Source organism: Lampetra fluviatilis, chromosome 51, assembly GCF_964198595.1.
Source record: "Lampetra fluviatilis chromosome 51, kcLamFluv1.1, whole genome shotgun sequence".
NCBI classification, from domain to species: domain Eukaryota; kingdom Metazoa; phylum Chordata; class Hyperoartia; order Petromyzontiformes; family Petromyzontidae; genus Lampetra; species Lampetra fluviatilis.
In genome coordinates this window covers 6,889,726-6,916,115 of record NC_136325.1, presented here as the reverse complement: position 1 = coordinate 6,916,115, position 26,390 = coordinate 6,889,726, and the positions used below count along the sequence as shown (strand labels likewise).

The window sequence follows — 26,390 nt, the reverse complement described above, 5'->3', positions numbered from 1 at the left end:
GAGAGAGAAAGTCAGGGGTTAAAATAGTCACCAGGCTCACAGAAATGTGCAAAAAAAAACAATATGAAGTGAATTTGAAATCGGCGAAAAAATAGCAACAGCTGCTGCTGCGTCATCGATGTCGTCACAGCGTGAACCCGATGGCTGTTACCGTGAGTCACGTGCCTGCCACAGTCTGCCAAAGACCTCGAAAACATATTCGGTTGGCAAATGAATCCTTGAATGTCGTCGTCGTCGCCATCACCGTCGTCACGACTCCGAAGATGAAACTATTCGGTGACAAATGAATGCCTGATTGTCGTAACCATCATCATCATCAACAGCGTCATGTCTCCGACAATGAAAATATTTAGTGGCAAATTAATCCACGATTTTCGTCATCATGATCATCAACAACGTCATGTCTCCGACAATCAGAATATTCAGTGGCAAAACGAATCCACGATTTTCGCCATCATCAACCGCACGTCTCCGACAATGAAGGGGTCACAAGACGGACGGAAGGAGGAAGTCGGGGGAGAGGGGGGGGGGTGAGCACACGGGGGTGCTGGTGACGACCGAATTGAGGATGGATCGATTTAACCACCCGTACAGCCGTTACGCAAATTGGCAGTTCCACCGCAGGACGGCAAACACGACTTTTGTGGGCAGCCGGCTATCGTGACCGCTGCCAACTCCACGTTAACCACGAGATGGAGGCCAGAACCTGGTTGACGAACCTTTGTACCCAGCTGGCTTTTGACCAACTGGGCCCATTGTCAGAATCAGAATATTGATTTGCACTGGAGAAATCCGAAGAGCTATGCACAGATGTCCCAGTAGATTCACAGATGTCTCAATAGTGTCACAGATGTTCCAGTAGTGTCACATATGTCCTGGTAGCTTCACAGATGTCCAGTAGTTTCACAGATGTCCCGGTAGTTTCACAGATGTCCCGGTTTCACAGATGTCCTAGTAGTTTCACAGATGTCCCAGTAGTTTTACAGATGTCCAGTAATTTCACAGATGTCCCGTTAGTTTCAGAGATTTCCTAGTAGTTTCACAGATGTTCATTAGTTTCACAGATGTCCTAGTAGTTTCACAGATGTCCCAGTAGTTTCACAGATGTCCCAGTAGTTTCACAGATGTCCTAGTAGTTTTACAGATCTCTCAGTAGTTTCACAGATGTCCCGGTAGTTTTACAGATCTCTCAGTAGTTTCACAGATGTCCCGGTAGTTTTACAGATGTCCTAGTAGTTTTACAGATCTCTCAGTAGTTTCACAGATGTCCCAGTAGTTTTACAGATGTCTCAGTAGTTTCACAGATGTCCCAGTAGTTTTACAGATCTCTCAGTAGTTTCACAGATGTCCCAGTAGTTTCACAGATGTCCTAGTAGTTTTACAGATCTCTCAGTAGTTTCACAGATGTCCCAGTAGTTTTACAGATGTCCCAGTAATTTTACAGATGTCCCGGTAGTTTTACAGATGTCCCAGTAGTTTCACAGATGTCCTAGTAGTTTCACAGATGTCTCAGTAGTTTCACAGATGTCGCAATAGTTTTACAGATCGCTCAGTAGTTTCACAGATGTCCAGTAGTTTCACAGATGTCCCGGTAGTTTTACAGATGTCCCAGTAGTTTTACAGATGTCCCAGTAGTTTTACAGATCGCTCAGTAGTTTCACAGATGTCGTCCTGTCACACGCCGTGCCCTTTCACCCCACGCTCAAGAGCCTCGCTTTCTCCGATTGGCTCTGCCGCCTGGCTTAACGCTCAGAAGTTACTCATTTGAAGATTCGTAATGATTCCTAAATGATTGGTGGTTGTATTTACGACTGCATGGGCTTAAGACGAGCGCTTTCAAAGAAATAAAGGTTGGTTTTCTAATTATTATTTTTAAGTACGGCCACGATGCTTTGGGTTAGGTGTGCCAAGGTGGCTGTGAGATGTTAACTACCTCGCCTGGTGTGCAGGAGGCCGTGGGTTCGATCACGACCCTGATGCCTGCTGCTGTATATTTGGAGTTTGCGTGTCTCTCTCTCCGTGGGCGCGTAGATTTTTCTCCGGGCGTGGAATTGCAACGCATAGGTCAATTGCCTTTGTGACTTAAAAGTGGGAAATAAGACTCCAGATCAGGAATGTAAAGAAAAAGTAATCTTTGACCCTTCCGCCTCTGACTCCGTGACATGTAAATACTTAGTGGGGGTAGGGCAGTGGTCGTGGGGCACGTAAATCTACCGCACTATGAACCCGGAGTTGGCCTGAGCTCGAACTCCGGCCCTGGCTTACGACAAACGTGAGCAATTGTCTGAGCCGGTGGTCCCAGCGAGCGAAGCTTAAGATTGAGTCAACCCTGACCCTTAACGAACACCTCATGAATGAAACCTAAAAAAAAAAACTTTACTGATTTAACACACAAATAAAACAACCTTAACTGATAAAACCCTTGACAGGTACAATTTAATAGAATCCTGAACATACACATTCCTAAACAGATAAAACTGAACATAAGCCCTTGAATAAAACTGATTTAAAAAAAACCCTTAACAGGAAACAACTGAATGTAGACCCTTAACAAATACGATTCTTCAAAGGCATTATACTTGAAGGCGACTACAACAACATGAAAGGCACGTGTTAGACACGGACGGGTTATAGCACAATTGGCTACGTTACGGTGCGAAGTTCAACATATATGCATAGATACCCATAGACTCACACAGATACCCATAGACTCATCACACAGAGACCCATATATTCTTTAAGAGACCCATAGACTCACACTGAGACCCATTGACTCGCACAGAGACCCGAGACTCACACAGAGATCCATAGATTCACACAGAGATCCATCGATTCACACAGAGACCCATAGACTCACACATAGACCCATAGCCTCACACAGAGACATAGACTCACACAGAGACATAGTGTAGTGTATAGCAGCAAACCTGTCAACTCCTTATCAGTGCCCTACCTTACTACAGACGAATTCAGACCTTATTGGTCACCCCGTGCACTTCTAAATCTCAACGTTCATCCTACAAAGTCCCATCACAAGGGAGAAACACAAATAGACAACATTTGTTTGTGCCCGTATTGAAACGGCTGTATGCCGTATGGACCTGAAAATTCAATTTTCCCTGTATACAAGAATACGGGCTAAACCGCATGGGTTGACGGTGTATGTGCTCTGTAAGGCCCAGTCTCAATGTTCATCACCATCATCATCACCACCACCACGACCCATGGGGCAGCTAAGCCCGTCGTAGGGGGGGGGTTCATGTCACGTGTTGTTCCCTCGCTCATGTGCCAAGTCGTGGCCACAATCCTTGTGGCTCCAAATCTCTCACGATGATGTCTTGTTCTTGGTCAAGCCTGCCACGCTCTTGCTAGCTTTTCCTCTCCTTCCGGGTTCCTTCCATTTCATCGGAACAACAACGACGACAACGACGACACACTTTAACTTTTAACAGTTTGATACTCCGGATTTGAAGCTTTCGTGACTGCAAGGAATCATCTTCTTAGGTTTTTTGGGTAAAGTCACGTAGAAAGTAAAATAAAATAAAAACAAAATCACGACGTTTTGTGTTGCCTCCGAAACGTCGTGATTTTGTTTTTAGTTTGATACTCTTTGGTTCTTTCGGTAAAGTCACGTAGGTAGAAAATAAAATTAAATCACGACGTTTCGATCGCAACACCCACCTTTTCTACCTACGTGACTTTACCGAAAGAACCAAAGAGTATCAAACTAAAAACAAAATCACGACGTTTCGGAGGCAACACAAAACGTCGTGATTTTGTTTTTATTTTATTTTACTTTCTACGTGACTTTACCGAAAAAACCTAAGAAGATGATTCCTTGCAGTCACGAAAGCTTCAAATCCGGAGTATCAAACTGTTAAAAGTTAAAGTGTGTCGTCGTTGTCGTTGTTTTAACAGTTTGACTCAATATGCAGCAAAGAACATGTTTTAAATTAAACTGTTTGTTGTCGTTTGTTGTGTTTGTTGTTGTCTGCTGTGTATTTGTTATTGTCGTTGTTTGTTATGCGTTTGTTGTTGTGTTTGTTGCTGTGTGTGTTGTGTTTGTTGATGGGTTTGTTGTTGAATTTCGTTTGTTGTTTGTTGTTGTTTGTTGGGCGTTTGTTGATCTGTTTGTTGTTGTGTTTGTTGTTGTTGCGTGTTGTTGTTTGTTGTCGTTGTTTGCTTGTTTGTTGCTGTGTGGCCAGGGCGACCATGTCTTCCTGGACGTGGAGAATCCCGGGGAGTTTGCGGTCCCCACCGGAGCCGTTGTCAAACTCTCCGACTCCGGCAAAGTTCTGCTGCTGGATGACGAAGGCACCGTGAGTGGCGTGTCCGTCTGCTCGAATCACTGCCGTCCGCGTGTCCGTCTGCTTGTAGGGCTGTGTGTCTGCTTGTCTGTCTGTGTGTTTATCTGCCGAATTTTCCAATCTGTTTGCCGGTCTGCTTGTCTGTTTGCCTCCCTGTCTGTCTGCTGTTGGGTCTGTCTGCATTATTGATTGTTGTCGTCTCCTTCTGTCCGTCCATCTATGTGTCTGTTTGTGGTTGTCTCTGTTTGTCTGTCTGTATCGATGTCTATTTCTGTGTGTTGTAGAAGCCGGGCAGTTTGCTGGTAGTGGTGATGGTGTGCTTGCTGATGAGCTACGCGTTGTAGAAGCCGGCCAGTTTGCTGGTAGTGGTGATGGTGTGCTTGCTGATGAGCTACGCGTTGTAGAAGCCGGCCAGTTTGCCGATCGGCTGTTTGCACGCCACTCGTCGCACCCGCGCCATTTCGGCACCGAAGATCTCCCTTGTAGGCTGTCAACACCGACACCGCTGCGGCCACCGTCACCACCTTCACCACCGTCACCACCGTCACCACCGTCACCACCGTCACCACTGTCACCACCGTCACCACCGTCAACACCGTCACCGCCGTCACCGCCGTCACCACCGTCACCACCTTCACCACCGTCACCACCGTCACCACCGTCACCGCTGTCGCCACCGACACCGCTGCGGCCACCGTCACCACCGTCACCACCGTCACCACCGTCACCGCCGTCACCGCCGTCACCGCCGTCACCGCTGTCGCCACCGACACCGCTGCGGCCACCATCACCAACGCTGTCACCGCTGTCGTTGACGTCGTCGTGTCGATGCTGTCACCGCTGTGGCCGCGTCCCCAATGTGCTGCAGGAGCACTGGGTGACTCCGGCCAACGAGGGCCTCATCCGGCTGATGCACCCCACGTCGGTGACGGGCGTGGAGGACATGATCCGCCTGGGGGACCTGCACGAGGCGGGAATCCTTCGCAACCTGCTCACGCGATACCGGGAGGACCTCATATACGTGGGTGCACGCGCACACGTGTGCACACAGCGTACACTGAGCGTACACGCGCACGTACGCACGCGCACTCTGTGTGTGTCCGTGTGTACACCCATACGCACGCACGCGTGTATTCACACGTGCACCAAGCGTGTGTACGCACATACACACGCACTCAGTGTACGTGCGCGTGTGGGTGTACATACAAACTAAGACAAAGTTCCCCCGTATAGCCTTAGCAGACCGTTGGGACAAGTGCTGTTAGTAAGCACCTATGGCACACGAGGGGGTGGGTGGCCAGCCCCACGCCCGGCCGCCTTTGTTTCCCAAGTGTACACACATTCACACACGTACACTGTTTCTAATTGTGGAGAGAGAGAGAGACACGCAAACTCCAAATATACAGCAGCAGGCGTCAGGGTCGGGAACGAACCCACGACCTCCTGCATACCAGGCGAGGGTGGTAACATCTCTTAACCACCGTGATGATGATGAGAGAGAGACGCAAACTCCAAGTATACAGTCGGCGTCAGAGTCGGGATCGAACCCACGACCTCCTGCATACCAGGCGAGGGAGTTAACATCTCCTAGTCACTATGATGATAAGAGAGAGAGACACACAAATTCTATTTTATAAAGCAGGCGTCAGGGTCGGGAACGAACCCACGACCTCCTGCATACCAGGCGAGGGAGTTAACATCTCCTAGCCACCTCGTTGATAAGAGAGAGAGACACGCAAACTCCAAATATACAGCAGCAGGCGTCAGGGTCGCGATCGAACCCACGACCTCCTGCACACCAGGCGAGGTAGTTAACATCACGCCACCGTGCCCATAGCTTCCAGTGCCATTCCCGTGGCAACACCCGCTGTCGCTGTGGGGCGCGCGTGCAGACGTACACGGGCTCCATCCTGGTCGCCGTGAACCCCTACAAGACGCTGAACGTCTACTCGCCCGAGGCGATCCAGCAGTACCGTGGGCGCAAGGTGGGCGAGCTGCCGCCACACATCTTCGCGCTCGCCGACAACGCCCACTTCAACATGCGCCGCAACGAGCGCAACCAGTGCTGCATCATCAGGTGAGAGGGTGGGCAGTCACGTGGCAAGAAGGGGGGTGGGGTGGGCGGGGGCAATCCGATGAGCTGTGAAGCTCTTTTGGGGGCTGTAAGTATGAGATTTGTGACGTGGGGGGCACAGTTGGAGCATTTGTCGATGATACCTAGATCCAGATGGTGATGAAACCTCGATGCAGATGGTGATTAAACCTCGATCCAGATGGTGATTAGACCTTGATCCAGATGGTCCTGAGACCTTGATCCAGATGGTGGTGAGACCTCGATCCAGATGGTGATGAGATCTCGATCCAGATTGTCATGAGGCCTAGATCCAGATGGTGATGAGGCCTCGATCCAGATGGCGATGAAACCTCGATCCAGATGGTCCTGAGACCTCGATCCAGATGGTGACGAGACCTCGATCCAGATGGTGATGAGATCTCGATTCAGATGGTGATGAGGCCTAGATCCAGATGGTGATGAGACCTCGATCCAGATGGTGATCAGGCCTAGATCCAGATGGTGATGAGATCTCGATCCAGATGGTGATGAGACCTCGATCCAGATGGTGATGAGGCCTAGATCCAGATGGTGATGAGACCTCGATCCAGATGGTGATCAGGCCTAGATCCAGATGGGGATGAGACCTCGATCCAGATGGTGATGAGACTTATATCCAGATGGTCCTGAGACCGGGATGGCAGAGGTCGCAAACGGGTTTTGATTCCTTACCCGTACCCGGCCGCACCAGGGTCACAAACGGGTACCCGTACCCGTACCCGGTCGGGTACGGGTACGGGTAGCCAGGTATCGGGTAGGGTACGGGTATCGGGTACCCGATTGTAACCTCTGGGATGAAGCCATGTTGCAGGCGCAGGTGGGTTGATTCTAGGAACTTGAATTGTGAGAAGAGACAAGACGTTGGGATATGAGTGACAAACGGTGACTCACCAGTGACTCACGGCATTCTCACTCATTGGTTGGGGTGAGTCACGTGCGGCTACCCGTACCCGTACCCGGCCGCACCAGGGTCGCAAACGGCTATCCGGGTATCGGGTAGGGTACGGGTATCGGGTACCCGCTTGCGACCTCTGCTGGATGGCCACCAGATCTTGGAGAGTGGCCACGCGACCGTAAGACCTCATGAAGATCAGATGTCGCAAGGAAGAAATGAAGCAAGCAACGGCGAGGGTGGGACGCGATCTCAATGGCATTTTGACCTCTCGGCTCCTGACCGTGACCTCCCGACCCTGCCCTGCCCACAGCGGGGAGTCCGGCGCTGGCAAGACGGAGAGCACCAAGCTCATCCTGCAGTTCCTGGCGGCCGTGAGCGGTCAGCACTCCTGGGTGGAGCAGCAGATCCTGGAGGCGAACCCCATCCTCGAAGGTGCGCGGCTCCGGAGCCAAGCGCGCCTGCGGGCTCTCGCGCTTAAGTGATTCAGTGAAGCGGGCGAATTCTCAGAGGACGGCGAGTAAAGAGTGCGATGGAGGGCCCCCCCCAGGGTCACATACATGAGCTCGGATCCAAATGAATGTGAGCTAGGTCAGGGGGCCGGCAACCTGCTGCCTCCGGTGACGCACGCGGCTCTTTGCGGACTGCTTCGTGAACGCGTAAATATATAAATGTGTCATTAAAGCCCGCCACCACCCGGCACAGCCAACTAGTAAGGGTTGTCACGTAAACAGAACGTGCCAATTCGTCACTAGTACAGCACACCGGTGTGTTGGAGAGCCAAGCCACAACTTTTATGGATGATATCGGTCAGGAAAGCCTACGTGTAAAATTGCTTCATGAACGTAATGTATGGATGTAGGTAAGTAAGAACATTTGATATTACGCACTCTTATGAGTCCAGTCCATCACGGATGCGCACTGATCACACATTGAAGTAGGCTCTCTGAAACAACAACAACGACAACAACTCAGGGATGGACTTCTCGAACGTGAGCTGGTAACGTGTTCCAGGTCTTTGGGCCGGAGACCCCGAAAACTGTGCTGGCCGTATCGCACGCGAGGTTCGCGCGCTGCCGGCCTGATTAATACCGGCGGGTGGCGTAATAACCGCGACAATCATTCCACGCGTCGTCACCACCGCCTCATTTTAAAATCCTTTATATTAAGTTCACTTCCGTGCTTGCTTGCGCGCTTACGACCGTGCACATTTTTTTTCTGTCGTTTTTTAACCCACTTCCCGTGATCCAATCGAGCTGACATTTTCCACACAGACTCGTTGTGCGTGACAATTAATTTTCGTGAAAAATTTTTCCCAAGATTTTACACTTTTAGGATTTTTTTTTTTATATTTAATTACCAATTGCTTAATGGTGGCAGACATTCATCTGACCCATAGGTGGCAGCCATCTCAAGCCAGAGGACGAGAGGACTCTAGCCGCCACGCATATAAAGGATTTATAGTGAAAAACTTAGTTTTTACGGGTTAATTTTTACACACATCCCATCCGCTCATGTCGTGTCATCTCACCAACCGTCTTGTACCGTGGTTAGTTCACCGTACAGCGCCTTGGCTAAGGCGCTATATGAACGTACGATAAGATAATAATGATGACGATAATAAGAAAATGATAACCATGTGCCGCCTGCTGCGCCGCAGCCTTCGGCAACGCCAAGACGATCCGGAACGACAACTCGAGCCGCTTCGGGAAGTACGTGGAGATTCACTTCAACGAGAAAAGCGTCATCGAGGGGGCACGCATCGAGCAGTACCTCCTGGAGAAGACGCGCGTGTGTGGGCAGGTACCCATCGCCGTCAGTGTCATCATCAATATCGTCGTCAACGTCGTCATCGTCGTCATCGTCGCCATCATCATCATTGTCATCATCATTATCAAAGTCATCATATTATGATGATCATCATCAGACAATTTTTTCATACCGGAGGAATCCGATGAGCTGTGAAGCTATTTTTGTTCCACAGATGTCCAGTGAATGGATGGAGAAAGGCGGACATAGGGCCCCCTCATTTCTAACCTAGCACCAGGGCCCAGGTCCAACCGTGCTACTCCACCCCCCCAAAAAAAACCCCTCTACTTTGTATCCGACAGTGGAGGCTCGTAATATTTCCACGAGGTGGGGCTGTTGTGAGTGACCTCTGAAAAGATGGTCGTGCTATTGGCCTTCCCGCGACAGTGATACAACTGTCTTATCTAACAACGGCAGGCATCTTCTTGGTTCTTTCGGTAAAGTCACGTAGAAGGGAAATAATAAAATAATAAAAATAAAACATAATAAAATACAATTCTCACGACGTATAGGCCACAACGCAAGCAGCCGTCCTCAGGTGAAGAACAGGGCTGTCGGAAAGACAGCGTCTGAATGAACCTACGAATGAGCCAACGGCAGGCATTTATAAACAATACGAAACACAACAACAAAGCACTCAAACGCTGTCCCCGTAACGCTCAAGTACACACTACGCAACCCCATAGACACCGCCAAAAGCCTCGAGGACAATTAAAAAATCAGTTGACACGACTCTAGACATCAGCCACGGCAACCAAGGCACCGCATCCTGCACAATAACAGCCACACGCCGTCGTAAACCCGCCTACACAACAAGCTTTCGTTGATCTGTGTTCACTGGCGACATGAATACAATGCGCACAGGCCGACTTTTTTTGCTCCACTTTTCACGAGCACTCGTTTTGTTTTGTGGTTACTGTTTGTCTCGCGACATTATTCGGATACTGTCCGATGCTCTCCGAACAATGTCGTTGAGGCAAACAGTGACCACATTATTCGGATACTGTCACAAAAAAAAAACCCGGCTGATAATTATTGGCTGATAGGATCGCAGAGCTTGGGCAATTGTTGTCACCGGCTGATTCTGGACCCTCTGGGTCATCCTCTCTCTCTCTGAGTCGTCCTCTGTCCGAATAACGTCGTTGTCACTCAGCGGTTGGGGGGGGAGGAGGGGGTTGGTGGGGGTGCGGCACTTTCTCCGACTCCCACCCTTTTATATTTCCCCACGCAACAACGCAGGCCGAGCAGGAGCGCAACTACCACATCTTCTACTGCCTACTGCTCGGCTCGAGCGACGAACAAAAGAAGAGACTGGGCCTCGGGAAGCCGGCGGACTACGCCTTCCTCACCACGGTGACCTCCAGCGCCTCGGACTTTTTGCCGACGCGTTGCCACGGATAAGCAGGGGGGGGGGGAAGGGGGGGCAGCCTTAAGTAACGTGCTTGACGATGACGACCTTGATCCAGATAGTGAAGGTACCTCGATCCAGATGGTTAAGAGACCTCGATCCAGATGGCGATGAGATCTCGATCCAGATGGTGATGAGACCTCGATCCAGATGGTGATGAGACCACGATCCAGATGGTGATGAGACCTCGATCCAGATGGCGATGAGATCTCGATCCAGATGGTGATGAGACCTCGATCCAGATGGTGTTGAGACCTCGATCCAGATGGTGATGAGACCACGATCCAGATGGTGATGAGACCTCGATCCAGATGGCGATGAGATCTAGATCCAGATGGTGATGAGACCTCGATCCAGATGGTTAAGAGACCTCGATCCAGATAGTGATGAGATCTCGATCCAGATGGTGATGAGACCTCGATCCAGATGGCAATGAGATCTAGATCCAGATGGTGATGAGACCTCGATCCAGATGGTGATGAGACCTCGATCCAGATGGTGATGAGACCTCGATCCAGATGGTGATGAGACCTAGATCCAGATGGTGATGAGACCTCGATCCGGCACGTACGTTGGACTTCTACCGCGCCGTGCGTGGCCGACCGTGCAGCTGTGAGGGTTGGTGGATCGCTGCAGCACAGGAACTCCCTTCCCGTGGGTAGGCGTCGAGGAGGAGGATGAGCCGCAACCCTGGCGCTGCCAGGAGGCGGCAGTGCAGCAATGATGTGGACTGTTCCACCTGCGGAGGATAGAGCGTTTCCCCCTCGCACACGCGCGAGCTGTCTCCGGACGCTCTGGTTTTTGTCCCGCGTGTGAACGCTCGTCATGCATCCACGTTAAATTTATTTAGGGCTGTACGTAGCCAACCGTGCTAATCGGTGGTGTTAGGGAAGGACAACAAAATAAACACAAAAAAGCCGGCCTGATAAATTGGCTGATGGCACCTTAATATATATTGAGGACCGCTGAGTTTGGGAAATTGTCACCGGCTCATCGCGTGGGTGACTTTCTGATCATCCGTGGTTCCTTCTCCTGGAGCCTCTCGGCCGTCTTCTCTCTCTCTCTGAATCGTCCGCTCTCTCTCTGAGTTGTCCTCTCTCTCTCTGAGTCGCCCTCTCTCTCTCTGAGTCGTCCTCTCTCTCTGAGTCGTTCTCTTTCTCTGAGTCGTCTCTTCTCTCTCTGAGTTGTCCTCTTTCTCTCTCAAATCGTCCTCTCTCTCTGAGTCGTCCTCTCTCTCTCTCTGAGTCGTTCCCTCTCTCTCTCTGTGTCATCTTCTCTCTCAAATCGTCCTGTCTCTCGCTCTCTCTCTCTCTTCGCGTGCCACTAAAACAAAAAGAAACATTGCCAGTCGACAAATATTTATATTTATTTTCTTCCCCCGTGCCGTGACCGTCGCTGCGGTGTCCCCACGCTCGCCGCTGCAGGGCAACTGCACGCGCTGCGATGGGCGCGACGACCTCAAGGATTTCGCGAGCATCCGCTCCGCGATGAAGGTGCTCGCCTTCTCCGAAACTGAGTACCTGGACATCTCCAAGATGCTGGCGAGCATCCTGCACCTGGGGAACCTCAAGCTAGAAGGTGCGGGCGAGCAGTCGCCTTGGCGGCAGGTCTACAGGAGGTCGTGGGTTCAACCCCGACCCTGACGATGCCTGCTGCTGTATATTTGGAGTTTGCGTATCTCTCTCCCTCCCATCATCATCACGGTGGCTAGGAGATGTTAACTACCTCGCCTGGTATACAGGAGGTCGTGGGTTCAACCCCGACCCTGACGATGCCTGCTGCTGTACATTTGGAGTTTGCGTATCTCTCTCTCTCTCATCATCATCACGGTGGCTCGGAGATGTTAACTACCTCGCCTGGTATACAGGAGGTCGTGGTTTCGATCCCGACCCTGACGACGCCTGCTGCTGTATATTTGGAGTATGCGTATCTCTCTCTCTCTCATCATCATCACGGTGGCTCGGAGATGTTAACTACCTCGCCTGGTATACAGGAGGTCGTGGTTTCGATCCGGACCCTGACGATACTTGCTGCTGTATATTTGGAGTTTGTCTGTCTCTCTCGCTCTCCCCGTGGTCGAGTGGATTTTTCTCAGGTTTTCCCCTCCACATTTAGAATTAACGTCACACGCGTTGAGAGTATTTGGCTGGTATACAACTTCCACGTGATGATGATGATGAGCCCAATTCGTTGAGCTATCATTTGTGATAGCCAGGTCGCTTCTGAAAAAGAGCCGTATGGCTGTGTGAGGCCTCACCTCGTAAAATAAAAATAGTTTCCAATGAGTTTCACTTCAAATCTTGACTTAAAGCATTTCGTGACTGCAGGAATTCATATATTAAAAAAATTCACGTGGGATGGACTTTTTATTTATTTTTTACAATAATGTCTAATGGTGTATTGTATTACATTGCTCTGTTTTTACTTTTTTTACCATTTCTTGTTTCATTGTATGTAATTGCGACGTTAAGATCACAACACAAGTGATCGTCATCAGGTTGTTGTTGTGATTGATACGTCGTAGTTTTTTGTTATTTTCTTTGAACCTATCTACGTGACTTTACCGAAAGACCCAACGAATAAAGTTTCACTTCATCCTAATAAAAGTAGCAAGATCATTAACAGAGTTCAACGGCTCTGACCGCCGTTTACGGAATAGCTCAGTGGGCCCTATCTCGTAAAATTAAACAAATCTTATGGCATAGATAAGTGTTTTTTTTTACCTACTGCAGCCTTGCACCCCTTCAGTTCTCAGTCATTACAAATTTATAATGTTAATAGGCACATAGGTTTGATGAAACAAATAAGTTGTATCTTCTTAGTTCTTTCGGTAAAGTCACGTAGAAGGGAAATAATAAAATAATAAAAATAAAACAAATACAATGAAAGAATAAAATAATAAAATAATATTTGATTTCATTATTTCCCTTCTACGTGACTTTACCGAAAGAACCAAGAAGATGAATCCCTGCAGTCACGAAAGCTTTCAATCGAAATTTTATAATGTTGTATTATTATTATTTTATTATTTCCCTTCTACGTGACTTTACCGAAAGAACCAAGAAGATGAATCCCTGCAGTAACGAAAGCTTTAAATCGAAAAATCAGTTGTACACACGTGCCCCCGTGCTTAATTTGTGTTGTCAATGATTTGCCTTCTAAAATAGCCTGGCCATGTCCCGCACCCCCGCAAAGGGCATCTCGCACCCGCCGTGGGCACGTGATGCACCCCAGGTTCAGAAGAAGACGAACCGCTGGTTTAGATGCTGCTTGCGGCGGCTGTAACGGAGCTCCCGTAAGCCGGTCGAGCTCGTGCAGCGGTTAGCGCCATGCGCTCTCCTGAACCCGGAGACCCGAGTGGCGATTCCCGTTAACGGCCACCAAAACACCAGTTCCTGGGCCTTCCCCCTAGGTCGACTCAGCCTCAAACGAGTAGCCGGTCGCGGCAAATGTGTAAGCATCGCCACTGGGGAAGGCCACGCAAACTCCGCTGTCCGCGCGGCCGCGGCGGACTTCGTAGGTGCCTGCTCACTCACTGGGCCCTTGCGCTGACCAGTCTGCTGAAGGCGATGTGATGGACCTTTGCCTCTGTGACCCCGACAGGCACGGTGAGCAGCAATATTGAGTGCTGCGAAATTCTCACCAACGACCACCTGACCTGGGCCTCCAAGCTGCTCGAGGTGACTTCAAGCAACTTCCCCGAATCCACCGTCAAATATGCTCAAAATGCCCCCCCCCCCCCCAATATATTGCTATATAAAAAAATGGCTATGCTATGTAAATAAAAACAACAATTTGCTGAACCTTGGCCACAATATGTGGACTTGTATTCATATAACAATGCATAGATTTCTGTTCATATGATTGTGGTTATGGTTGTACTTTATTAATCCCTAATCTCTGCCATTACATACAATGAAACAAGAAATGGTAAAAAAAGTAAAAACAGCAGTGTAATACAATACACCATTAGACATTATTGTAAAAAATCAATAAAAAGTCCATCCCACGTGTTAGTGAATTTTTAATATTTTAGGCAGGAAATGCGTTTTCAAATTTAGATATTTTTTTGGGTTGGGACACCCTGGCCACCCACCGCCTCGTGTGCCGTGCCGGCCTTCATAGGCGCTACTCGCTAATAGCACTTGCCCCGACAGTCCGTTAAGGCTACACGGGGGGCGGGAGGGGGGGGATCTTTCTCTTTGTTTGATTGTGACGTCGGTCGGCACGCCGCGCGTCTCTCTCCGACCGTTCACCGAGCGCGACGTCATTGGCGCCGGTTACCCCCGGGCACGGCACGGTTTTGCCTAGTGGAAAAAATTAACCCGTAAAAACAAAGTTTTTCACTATAAATCCTTTATATGCGTGGCATCGGTTTTATTTTATTATTCATTTCTGTTTTTCTTGAGTAAGAGTTTCATTTTTATCACATTGGTATTTCAAATTAAATATGAAAAAAAATTTCCCCTAAAAAGTGGAAAATTTTGGAATTTTTTTTCACGAAGATAAATTGTCACGCACGAGTCTGTGTTGCAAAATGTCAGCTCGATTGCATCACGGGAAGTGGGTTAAAAAACGACCAAAAAATTTGCACGGTCGTAAGCGCGCAAGCAAGCACGCAAGTGAACTTAATATAAAGGATTTAAAAAGATGTTGTGAGTGGTGGTGGGGTGGGGTGGGGGGTGAGTGAGAGGTGAGGGGTTTTACTCTGCCGCGGTCCGCTGCAGGTGGATGAGGCCGAGGTTCAAGAGTGCCTCACCAAGAAGGTGATGCTGATGCGCGGGGAGAAGGTGACGACGCTGCTCAGCATGGCGCAGACTCAGGAGGTCCGGAACGCCTTCGTGAAGGTAAGGGGCCGTCCATTAATGACGTCACGCACCTAGGGGGGGGGAGGAGGGTCAGACATTTGTGACGATGTGTGACGAGCAGGGGGGGGGGGGTGAGAAATGTGACGTCACTTCAAAATGCGCAACTTTACATAAATACAGACAACACGTTCTACTTAATTAAATAGACTTTTTAATAAATGTTTTCTCCTACAACATCAGAGTGCAGCGTCACATTAAATACGCACTACAATGACAATAGTTTAAAGCGATTTGAAGCATGTTTTTTTTGGGGGGGGGGGAGGGGGCAGAGCTTTGTGACGTCATATTTGAAGGGGGGGTCTGACTTTTTGTGACGCCGTGTGACAAAGGGGGTGGGGGATAAAAAATCGTTCAAAACCGCGTGATGTCATTTATGGACGGCCCCTAATTTATGAAGGTAAAAAACCCCGAAACGATTAAAACGATTTCCTTTTTATTTTACCCAGCTGAGGACCCCGCTGAGCTACGTGGATCTTTTTTTTTATCTTTCAGAAGCAACTTGGCCACCTCAAACGATGGCTCAACGCAGTGACTTATCGTCATCATCATGTAGACATTTTATAGGCGAGGGAAAACACTCTGAACGCGTGACGTTGAGTCTAAATGTGGAGGGGAATACCGGAGAACCCGGAGAAAAATCCACGCGACCACGTAAAGAGACACATTCAAAATACAAATACGCAGCAGGCATTGAGATCGAACCCACGATCTCCTGCATACCAGGCGAGGTAGTTAACATCTCTTAGCCACCGTTGTTGCTATAATTAACCCACCTCCACCCACTCATCAGTATCAATGGGTGCACCACCACGGCTAGTCGCTCGGCAGGTCTCGTGCGGTGAGATACAATGTGGGTCCTCCCACATCGAGAATTAAACGTCTAGCCAGCATGGATAACTAGGCCAAAGTTCACTCCAAATAACCCATGAACCGCACGGCATTCTGGGAGTGCTGAATTTTTTTACAGCATTGATTCAAGGCAAGCAAAATCTCCACCGATTAGACATTCAGTGCCTCATCAGCAGAGCAAGGCTTTGCTTGAATCAATACCGGCGGAACTGCCAAATCGTACCAGGCAAGACTGGTTTCAAAACTCTGTGTCTCATCAGCAGTGCCGGGCTTTGCTTGAATCATTTCTGGCGAGAACTGCCAAATCGTACCAGGCAAGGACCCTCACCTCTCTCTCCACTACGGGGTCCTGGTTCAGCGCGACGTGGCATAGCAACGCCAACTCGTGAAATGGATCATCTCATCCCGTCGGGATGAACGAACATTTCATTTTCTTTCTTACGTGGAAAGAAGGGGAGAGAGAGAGAAAAGGAGACGTGGATACGGGAAGGCGACTGATCACTCCGCTTCGTTCATCTCGTTATTTAATTCATTCCTCTCCACCGCGACCGCTCGGGCGGTCATTTCAAAACGCCTTTCTCTCTCCCAGGAAGCCCTCCTTCGTTCACAGGATCGAGCCGAGCAAAGCTGCCGGATCCGTGCCCGCTGCTGCCGCGCCCTTTCACTCCTGGCCACTTGTCCCAACCCTTTCGCAGGCGATCTACGGCAAGATGTTCGTGTGGATCGTGGACAAGATGAACTCCATCGTGTACAAGCCGCCCTCTCGCGGCGGCGGCGAGCAGGAGGAGGAGCGGCGCTCCATCGGCCTCCTCGACATCTTTGGCTTCGAGAACTTCCAGACGAACAGGTTTGTGTGTGTCCCCCCCACCCTCCCCTCCGCATGTCCATCTCGTCCCTCCGCGGGTCATCGTCTCGTTCATTTGTACACTCATTCAGTCAGGCAGTCAGTCGGTCATCCACCCACCCACTCACTTACACACTCACTCACCCACTCACTCACTCACCCACTCACCCACTCACCCACTCACTCACCCACTCACCCACTCACTCACCCACTCGCTCGTCAAAAATGAGACTCCTATCCCGGGTCTCCTGAGTACTCAACCGGTTACACAGAATTAACTAGGAATTCATGAACTCATTCTTTCATCATCTCATTCATTTAGCCACTCACTCACCCACCCACCCACCCAAAGACTCAACCCACCCAACCACTCACCAACCCACTCACTCACTCACCCACCCAACCAAACACTCACCAACCCACCCAACCACTCACTCAAGAACGCAACCACTCACCCACCCAACCACTCACCAACTTACTCACCCACCCACCCAACCACTCACCCACCCACCCAACTACTCACTCAAAAACCCAACCACTCACCCACCCAACCACTCACCAACTCACTCACTCACCCACCCACCCAACCACTCACCCACCCACTCACTCACCCACCCACCCACCCCTATCCTTGTCTCTTGAGTTCTCCTCCAGCTACACAGAATCAACTTGTAACTCTTGAACTCATTCATTCATCATCTCATTCATTTATTCCCCCACCGACCCACTCACCCACCCACCCCTATCTTGGTCTCTTGAGTTCTCACCCGTGTCTCCTCGTCCTCCCCCCCCCCCCCCCGGTGCCACCTCGTCACAGCTTCGAGCAGTTCTGCATCAACCTGGCCAACGAGGCGCTGCAGCAGTTCTTCGTGGGCCACATCTTCAAGCTGGAGCAGGAGGAGTACGAGCGAGAGTCCATCTCGTGGAAGAACATCACCTTCACGGACAACCAGGAGGCCCTCGACATGATCTCCAGCCGCCCGCTCAACCTCATCGCGCTCATCGACGAGGAGAGCAAATTCCCGCAGGTTCGAACCGCGACCGACGCCACTGCTGCTCGTTTTAAACCTCGTCGATAGATGGCTTGAGCATCGCTCCCCACCCCCCCCCCCCCTCACAAGGTAAGGCCTCACTCAGCTATGTGTACAGCCTCTCCTTCAGAAGCGACCCCGGCTACCACAAATGATTGCTCGACTAAGTGGGCCGCTTATCATCGTCGTCGTCGTCATCATGGTGGTCATCGTCGTCATCATCATCGTCGTCGTCGTCGTCGTCATCGTCATCGTCATCATCATCGTCATCGTCGTCATCGTCGTCATCATCGTCGTCGTCGTTGTCATCATCGTCGTCATCGTCGTAATCGTCGTCGTCATCATCGTCATGGTCGTCATCGTCGTCATCATCGTCATCGTCGTCGTCATCATCGTCGTCGTCGTTGTCATCATCGTCGTCATCGTCGTAATCGTCGTCGTCATCATCGTCGTCGTCATGGTCGTTATCGTCGTCATCATCGTCGTCGTCATCATCGTCATCATCGTAGTCATCATCGTCATCGTCGTCGTCGTCATCATCGTCGACGGCGCGGAAATTCACAACGGCAGCCAAATGCTGGAAACGCGTAACGTCGATTCTAAACGGGGAGGAAAACAATCCACGCGTCCACCGGGGGGTGCGGGGGAAACGTGAACGCTCCAATTATATAGAGGAGGCACAACCTCCTGTATACCAGGCGAGGTAGGCAACATCTCCTCGCCACTGTGGCGCCCAGGATGTCTGCCGAGGGCCGATGGATTGCAGCGCCCGGAGGAATATTCGCAACGGCCCCATTGCTGGCTTGGATGACTGCGACTACGGGGACTCCTCTACTTACGAACATTCGATTTACGAACTTTCATAGATACGGACAAACCTGGACCGTATGTCCACGTTCTGTAGTGACATCTACAGAAGGTAAATGACTTGTGGCATCTACGTCTGCAGAACGCGAAAAACCAGTCGCATCTACATCTACAGAACATGAAGAACCAGTGGCATCTACATCCACAGGAGATGATACAACTTTTGAAGCCATTCCCCGTGTTTAGTGTACATGCCGTACAACACGTTTGTAATCAACGGGAGTAAAGTTGGACTTACGAACGAATCGACTTACGTACAGTACCTCTGGAACCTAACTCGTTCGTGAGTAGAGGAGTCCCCTTTCTCCTACGACACGCAATGATGTCCCCCACCCCCTCTTACCTCCGCAGGGCACGGACGCCACGATGCTCGCGAAGCTGACGGCGCAGCACAAGCAGAACGCCCACTTCATCCCACCCCGGAGCAACCACAACACGCGCTTCGGGATCTCGCACTTCGCCGGGGACGTGTTCTATGAGAGCTCGGGTGAGCACGCGTGAGTCGGGGTGAGCGTGCGTGAGTCGGGGTGAGCGTGCGTGAGTCGGGGTGAGCGTGCGTGAGTCGGGGTGAGCGTGCGTGAGTCGGGGTGAGCGTGCGTGAGTCGGGGTGAGCGCGCGTGAGTCGGGGTGAGCGCGCGTGAGTCGGGGTGAGCGCGCGTGAGTCGGGGTGAGCGCGCGTGAGTCGGGGTGAGCGCGCGTGAGTCGGGGTGAGCGCGCGTGAGTCGGGGTGAGCGCGCGTGAGTCGGGGTGAGCGCGCGTGCGTCGGGGTGAACGCACATGCGTTGGCTGGGTCAACGGTTGGCTACGTACACTGCGAAAGAAGTTCAACATCCATACAGCTTTTTTAGATTTAAAGCTTTCGTGGCTACAGGGATTCATCTTCTTGGTTCATTCGGTAAAGTCACGTAAAAGGGAAATAATAAAAGAATAAAAATAAAACATAATACAATAATTCTCACGACGTTTCGGCCACAGACGCTGTCTTTCCGACAGACCTGTTCTTTACCTGAGGACGGCTGCTTGCGTTGTGGCCAAAACGTCGTGAGAATTATTTTATTATGTTTTATTTGTATTATTTGTATTATTTCCCTTCTACGTGACTTTACCGAAAGAACCAAGAAGATGAATCCATACAGCTCCCATTACTGCGGCCACCCGAACCAGACAATGAAACCTGAACTAGACAATGAAACCTGAACCAGACAATGGAAACCGGCGCTCACCCGGGGTGGGGTGGTCGATGTCGCTTGTCCCCTCCCCCACCCCCCCTCGCTCAGGGTTCCTGGAGAAGAACCGCGACTCCCTGATCCCCGACATCCTCGCGCTGGTGCAGTCATCGAAGAACTCTTTCCTCACGCGAATCTTCGCCGGCGACCTGAACACCGTGCGTGCACCGCACCGCACACTGCACTGCACCGCACCACACCGCTCCGCACCGCACCGCACACCGCACCACACCGCTTCGCACCGCACACCGCACTGCACACCGCACAGCACCACACCACACCGCTCTGCACCACACCGCTCTGCACCGCTCCCCGACAGTGGCGCTCGCGTGGTCAGCGCCGCTTGCGAGCACAGAGATAAAGCCGCTGCTGCTACTGCTGCTGCTGGTGGTGGTGGTGGTTAACGCTGCTGCTCCTGCTGCTGCTGCTCCTACTGCTGCTGCTCCTCATGCTACTGCTGGTTAATGTTGCTGCTGCTGCTTCCACCGATGCTGCCCCCACCGCTGCTGTCGCTGCAGGACAAGGGCTCGATTCCGTTCCACAAGCGCGCCGGCGACTCGGTGAGGGTGCACGGCACTCTGACGCACCGCCGCCCCACCACGCTCAGCGGGCAGTTCCGCAAGTCGCTGGAGGAGCTCATGAAGGCGCTGGGCCTGTGCCAGCCGTGGTTCATCCGCTGCATCAAACCCAACGACGTCAAGAAGCCCCTGGTGCGCCGCCGACGCTTGCCTACGCCACCGTTCCGGTTGCGTCGACGGTTGCCGGCACCGCTGTTCCGGTGAAGTCGACGGTTGCCGGCACTGCCGTTTTGGCGAGATCGACGGTTTCCGGCACTGCCGTTCCGGTTCCGTCGACGCTTCCGGCACCTCCATTCCGGTGAAGTCGACGGTTGCCGGCACCGCCGTTCCGGCAACGTCGACGCTGCCGACACCACCGTTCCGGCGAGATCGACGGTTGCCGGCACCGCCGTTCCGGTTCCGTTGACGCTGCCGGCACCGCCCTTTCCGGCAACGTTGACAGTTGCCGGCACCGCCGTTCTGGCAACGTTGACAGTTGCCGGCACTGCTGTTCCAGCTCCGTCGACACTGCTGGCACTGCCATTCCGGCAACGTCGACGGTTGCCGGCACCGCTGTACCGGCGCCGCAGTCTAAATTTTCTCCCGACCGGGCATCACTGAACCCGCTCGTGCTTTATTATTATTATTATCTTTTAAATCTAGGTTGAACACTCATTTCTTTTCGGGTGGCTTTTTGTGTTTACTTTGTTGTCCTTATCCCGTACCTCCGATTAAGAAGCTGATAGTTCAGTGGGCCTTTCCTGGTAAGATACAAATAAATAGCGTAGTTTTATTCGCATATATTTTTGCGTGATTGATTTCCCTTTCCTATACTTTGCACTCCTGTCGTGTTTATCTATCGCTTGTCGTGGTAACGTTCTGACCCCGTGGCCCCCTTACTTGACATCTGTGAACAAAAGACCTATGAAGCTCATCGGATTCCTCCTCCAGTCCAAATAAAGATTCTGATTCCGACAAAAAATCGGGGGTGCGGGCCAGGGGCAGGAGGTTCGTTCTCCCATCCGCGTGCACCCATCGGCTGCCCCCCCTCTCTATCTGTGCATCATTCCCCCATCTCCCTCTCTCCGCGTTGTCCCTCGTGCCCCCCCACTGCCCCCCTCACCGCCCCCCCCCCCTCCCGACCCGACCCCCACAGCTCTTCGACCGGGAGCTGTTCGTGCGCCAGCTGCGCTACTCAGGGATGATGGAGACGATCCGCATCCGGAGGTCGGGATACCCCATCCGTTACACCTTTGCCGAGTTTGTGGAGCGCTATCGCTTCACTCTGCCCGGCTTCCAGCCCAAGGAGGCCCAGGTGCGAACCGACGGCCACCGTCCCCCATCCACCCCCCCCCCCGCCTTCTCCACCTTCTCCCCACCAGGCCACCAAGGGGCAATAGTAACAGCACAGTACAGGGATTCCTCTACTTACGAACGAGTTAAGTTCCAGAGGTCTTTAGTAGTAGTAGGTTTTTACCCTTTAAACTGGTACAAAACTGACACATTTATACAAGGCATCATGTTTGCAATAACCACAGCACAAGCAGTCAAAATGCAAACAAAAATAAACCACTCTGATAATGATAATGATATGCACTGTCCTTGAAGTTGATTGGTCCACACCCGAGACAGCTTTTCTTAGAGCCTAGTCTCCATTGGTGTTGGTCCAGATGACGCCAAAAGGGGTACAACTCAAAAACAGCGCACTATCAAAGTATTGAGAGCTCAGGGTAAGCATTTACACTATGAGACCTCCTTTACCAGTAGCAAAATATAGGTTTTTACCCTTTAAACTGGTACAAAACTGACACCTTTATACAAGGCATCCAGAGGTCTGTTCATAAGTCGATTTGTTCGTAAGTCGATTTTTCGTCCAACTTTACTCCTGTCGATTCCAAACACGTTGTACGGCCTGTAGAATAAACATGAGGAATTGCTTTCAAAAGTTGTATAATCTCCTGTAGATGTAGATGCCACTGGTTCATCACGTTCTGTAAGATGTAGATGCCACTGGTTCTGCGTCATGTTCTGCAGATGTAAATGCCACGTGTTATTTGTGTTCTGTAGATGTAGATGCCACCATCGCCATCTATTGCGGGGTGATTGAACGTACGACTCTCGGTCTGAACGGGCAACTGGACATACGGACCAATTTGAAAAAAATAAGAATGGGTTTTACCCTTTCTGGCAATAAAACAGGAGGTGTTAAGAAGTTCAAACACCAAATAGAAACCTTTTGCAAGGAAGCAAGTTCGCACTAACCACACGTACTGGTGATGGACATGCAAACGAACATGCTCTGATAGTACAAAGACAATGCACTATCAGGGCATTTATAGCTTGGGGTGAGCAGCTACAAAATGGGATACCTTTTTGGCAGTAATAAACATGCAAACAACGGACCAGGTTTGTTCATACGTCTGAAAGTTCGTAAGTCAAGACATGATTCCTTGTAAAAAGATTTCTGTTTGGTGTTTTAACATCTCAACACCTGTTTTACTGCCAGAAAGGGGTAAAACCTATTCTCACATTTTTATACTGGCAATGGAGGTGCCATGATATATATTTGGTGTTTGAACATATTAACACCTGCGCATTTTGGCGTCATCTGGTCCAACCCATGTGAGACTAGGCTCTAAGGAAAGCTGTCTCGGGTGTGGACCAAACAACTTCAAGGACAGTGCATACATTATCAGAGTTATGTGTTTTGTTTGCATTATGACTGCAGGTATTGTGGTCTATGCAAACATGACTCCTTGTAAAAAAAAAAGGTGTCAGTTTTGTTGCCAGATAGAAGGGTAAAAAACCAATTATCATCTTAACACCTGTTTTATTCATACTCTCAGTTCTTTTGGTAAAGTCACGTAGGTAAAAATGAAATTAAAATTAATAAAAATAAAATAAAAATATTATTTTAATTTTATTTTTATAAATTTTAATTTCATTTTTTACCTACGTGACTTTACCAAAAGAACTAAGAGTATGAATCCTTGCAGTCACGAAAGCTTAAAATCTAGAACCTGTTTTATTGCCAGAAAGGGGTAAAACCCATTCTTATTTTTCATACTTTTATAGTGGCAAAAAAAAAATGTCCCATGATATTTCTCATTGGATTCCTCCTCCTGCAGTAGAAATGCGTTTTCTGATTCTCACTTTGCACTCACGCGCCCGCTGCCTCCGCTGGCTGCTGCTGCTCGTGGCAGGCGAACCCAATGGGAACGTGCAAGAAGATTCTGGGGGCCACGCTGGGGAAGGACGAGGACTTCCAGATCGGAAAGAACAAAGTCTTCCTCAAGGTTCGGTCCCTTGCCCGCGCGATTCATTTCAAGCTTTAGCGCCTACGATCAGCAACGGTTGGCTATGTACGGTGCGAAAGAAGTCCAACATACATACGTCATCATTCGGCACCTACGATTAGCAACGGTTGGCTACGTACGGTGCAAAAGAAGTTCAACATGTACGTACAGGTTAACATTTCGGTCGCGAATTCATCACACGCGTGCGGCACGGTTTCTGTAGAATTGAAGGCGCTGGGGGAGGGCGGTAGGGGGGATTTGGAGGGTGGGTGGTGGGGGAGTGAGTGGGTGGGCGGTGGGTGGGTGGTGGTGGGTGGGTGGGTCGGTGAGCGGTGGGTGGGTGGGTACATTGGGTGGGTGGGTTGGTTCGGTTGGTCGGTGGGCAACGGGTGGGTCTGTCAGTGGGGCGGTGGGTGGGTGGGTGGTGGGTTGGTGGATGGCCGGGCGGTGGGTTGGTGGGTGGGCGGTGGGTTGTTGGGTGGGTCAGTGAGCGGTGGGTGGGTGGGTAGAGTGGGTGGGTTGGTGGGTGGGTGGGCGGTGGGTCGGTGGGTGGGTCAGTGAGCGGTGGGTGGGTGGGTACAGTGGGTGGGTGGGTTGGTGGGTGGGCGGTGGGTCGGTGGGTCGGTGGGTGGGTCAGTGAGCGGTGGGTGTGTGGGTACAGTGGGTGGATGGGTGGGTTAGTGGGTGGGTCGGTGGGTCGGTGGGTGGGCGCGGCGGAATTCGCCGATGAGCATCCTCCGGAACCGGCGCCCGCGTGTGTCACCTCCCGTTGTCTCGCCTGCCGCCAGGACAATCACGACATGGTGCTGGAGCTGTCTCGGGACAAGAGCATCAACGACAAGGTCACCAAGATCCAGGGCGTGATGCGCGTCTACGTCGCGCGGTGAGGCCCCACCGTGGCGTGATGAGACGCTCGCGACCCAAAATCGCACCGCGCCTCCACTCCATTGGGATTGCGCAAAGACAAAGACCACCCCCCTACCCTATATAGCCTGTAACAGACTATTGGGGCAAGTGCTGTTTGTAAACGCCTATGACTGCTGGAACGAAATACGAGGAGGTGGGTGGCCAGCATCACGCCCCCCTGCCACCATTTCCCACACACATGCAAAGATCCCCAGTATAGCCTGCAACAGCCTTTTGGGGCAAGTGCTGTTAGCAAGTAGCACCTATGAAGGCCGGCACGGCACACGAGGAGGTGGGTGGCCAACACCACGCCCGGCCACCTTTGTCTCCCCAGTGGCGATGTTCACACACCGCACTAGGTGCTCATTTGAGGCTGAATCGACCTAGGGGAGACCCGGGACCGATGCAGATAATCCGTCACGGGTGTTGTCCGTGAGCGGGAATCGTACTCGGGTGGTATGCTAACCACTACACTGGCGCTCCCCACACATTCACACACAGCAGCAGCAACTACAGAAATCATCGCCCCCCCTCCCCTCCCCTTACTGGCATACTCATGCCCCAGGTCACTCACCACCAGGTTACACAAAATTTTAACCACCATGCGTCCAGGTTGTGTCGGGACCGTCCCGGTTTTAGAAAGGCCGTCCCCGGTGTCACAAAGAATTTGTCAAAAGTCTTACGGACTTTGTCCCCGTTAGAAAAAACTCATGATGCGGGCAGAGGGTGCGGCTACCTGAGGAGTGGGTGTGGCTACATGAGTAATGGGCGGGGCTACCCGAGTAATGGGCGGGGCTATCCGAGTAGTGGGCGGAGCTACCCGAATAGCGGACAGGGGCTACCTGAGTAGTTGATGGAGCTACGCGAGCTGTGGGAGGGGCTACCTGAGTAGTGGGAGGAGCTACCCGAGTAATGGGCAGGGCTATCCGAGTAATGGGCGGAGCTACCCGAGTAATGGGCGGGGCTATCCGAGTAATGGGCAGAGCTACCCGAGTAATGGGCAGGGCTATCCGAGTAGTGGGCGGAGCTACCCGAATAGCGGACAGGGGCTACCTGAGTAGTGGGTGGGGCTACGCGATGTTTATTACTATTCGTCACCCACCTGGACGGTGAGATTGGGACGGGCGGTGGGCGTCTGCCAGAAGAAAATAATAAAGAGCTTCACAGCTCAACGGATTTCCCCTGGACGAATAATGACGACGGTCCTCGACTCGCCATGCGATCCGCGTCGCCCGCAGGAAACGCTTCCTGAAGATGAGGGCGGCGTCCGTCATGATCCAGAAGCACTGGCGCGGTTACTCGGAGCGCCGATTCTACCTCACGGTAGGGCTGGGGGGGGGGACTGGGGCTGGGGAGGGGCTGGGGCTGGGGCTGAGGGGGGGGTACCACCGCTCACCAGCGCCGGAGGCCGCCACGG

At 51.3% G+C, this 26,390-nt stretch overlaps 1 protein-coding gene across 1 annotated transcript in view; it reads left to right on the top strand.

Annotated features, from left to right (window-relative positions):
- LOC144948841 (unconventional myosin-VIIa-like) overlaps positions 1–26,390 on the top strand; it is a 71,588-nt gene that overhangs the window by 5,745 nt on the left and 39,453 nt on the right. Inside the window, exons 2-19 of the mRNA XM_078878492.1 lie at positions 4,206–4,319; positions 5,176–5,346; positions 6,200–6,384; positions 7,626–7,747; positions 8,973–9,115; positions 10,361–10,474; positions 11,954–12,107; positions 14,133–14,209; positions 15,257–15,376; positions 16,942–17,093; positions 17,908–18,118; positions 19,340–19,475; positions 20,266–20,372; positions 20,760–20,924; positions 21,928–22,086; positions 23,975–24,067; positions 24,856–24,950; positions 26,212–26,296. Of these exons, the coding sequence (XP_078734618.1) occupies positions 4,206–4,319; positions 5,176–5,346; positions 6,200–6,384; positions 7,626–7,747; positions 8,973–9,115; positions 10,361–10,474; positions 11,954–12,107; positions 14,133–14,209; positions 15,257–15,376; positions 16,942–17,093; positions 17,908–18,118; positions 19,340–19,475; positions 20,266–20,372; positions 20,760–20,924; positions 21,928–22,086; positions 23,975–24,067; positions 24,856–24,950; positions 26,212–26,296 (2,403 nt within the window). The remainder of the gene's footprint in view (positions 1–4,205; positions 4,320–5,175; positions 5,347–6,199; positions 6,385–7,625; positions 7,748–8,972; positions 9,116–10,360; positions 10,475–11,953; positions 12,108–14,132; positions 14,210–15,256; positions 15,377–16,941; positions 17,094–17,907; positions 18,119–19,339; positions 19,476–20,265; positions 20,373–20,759; positions 20,925–21,927; positions 22,087–23,974; positions 24,068–24,855; positions 24,951–26,211; positions 26,297–26,390) is intronic.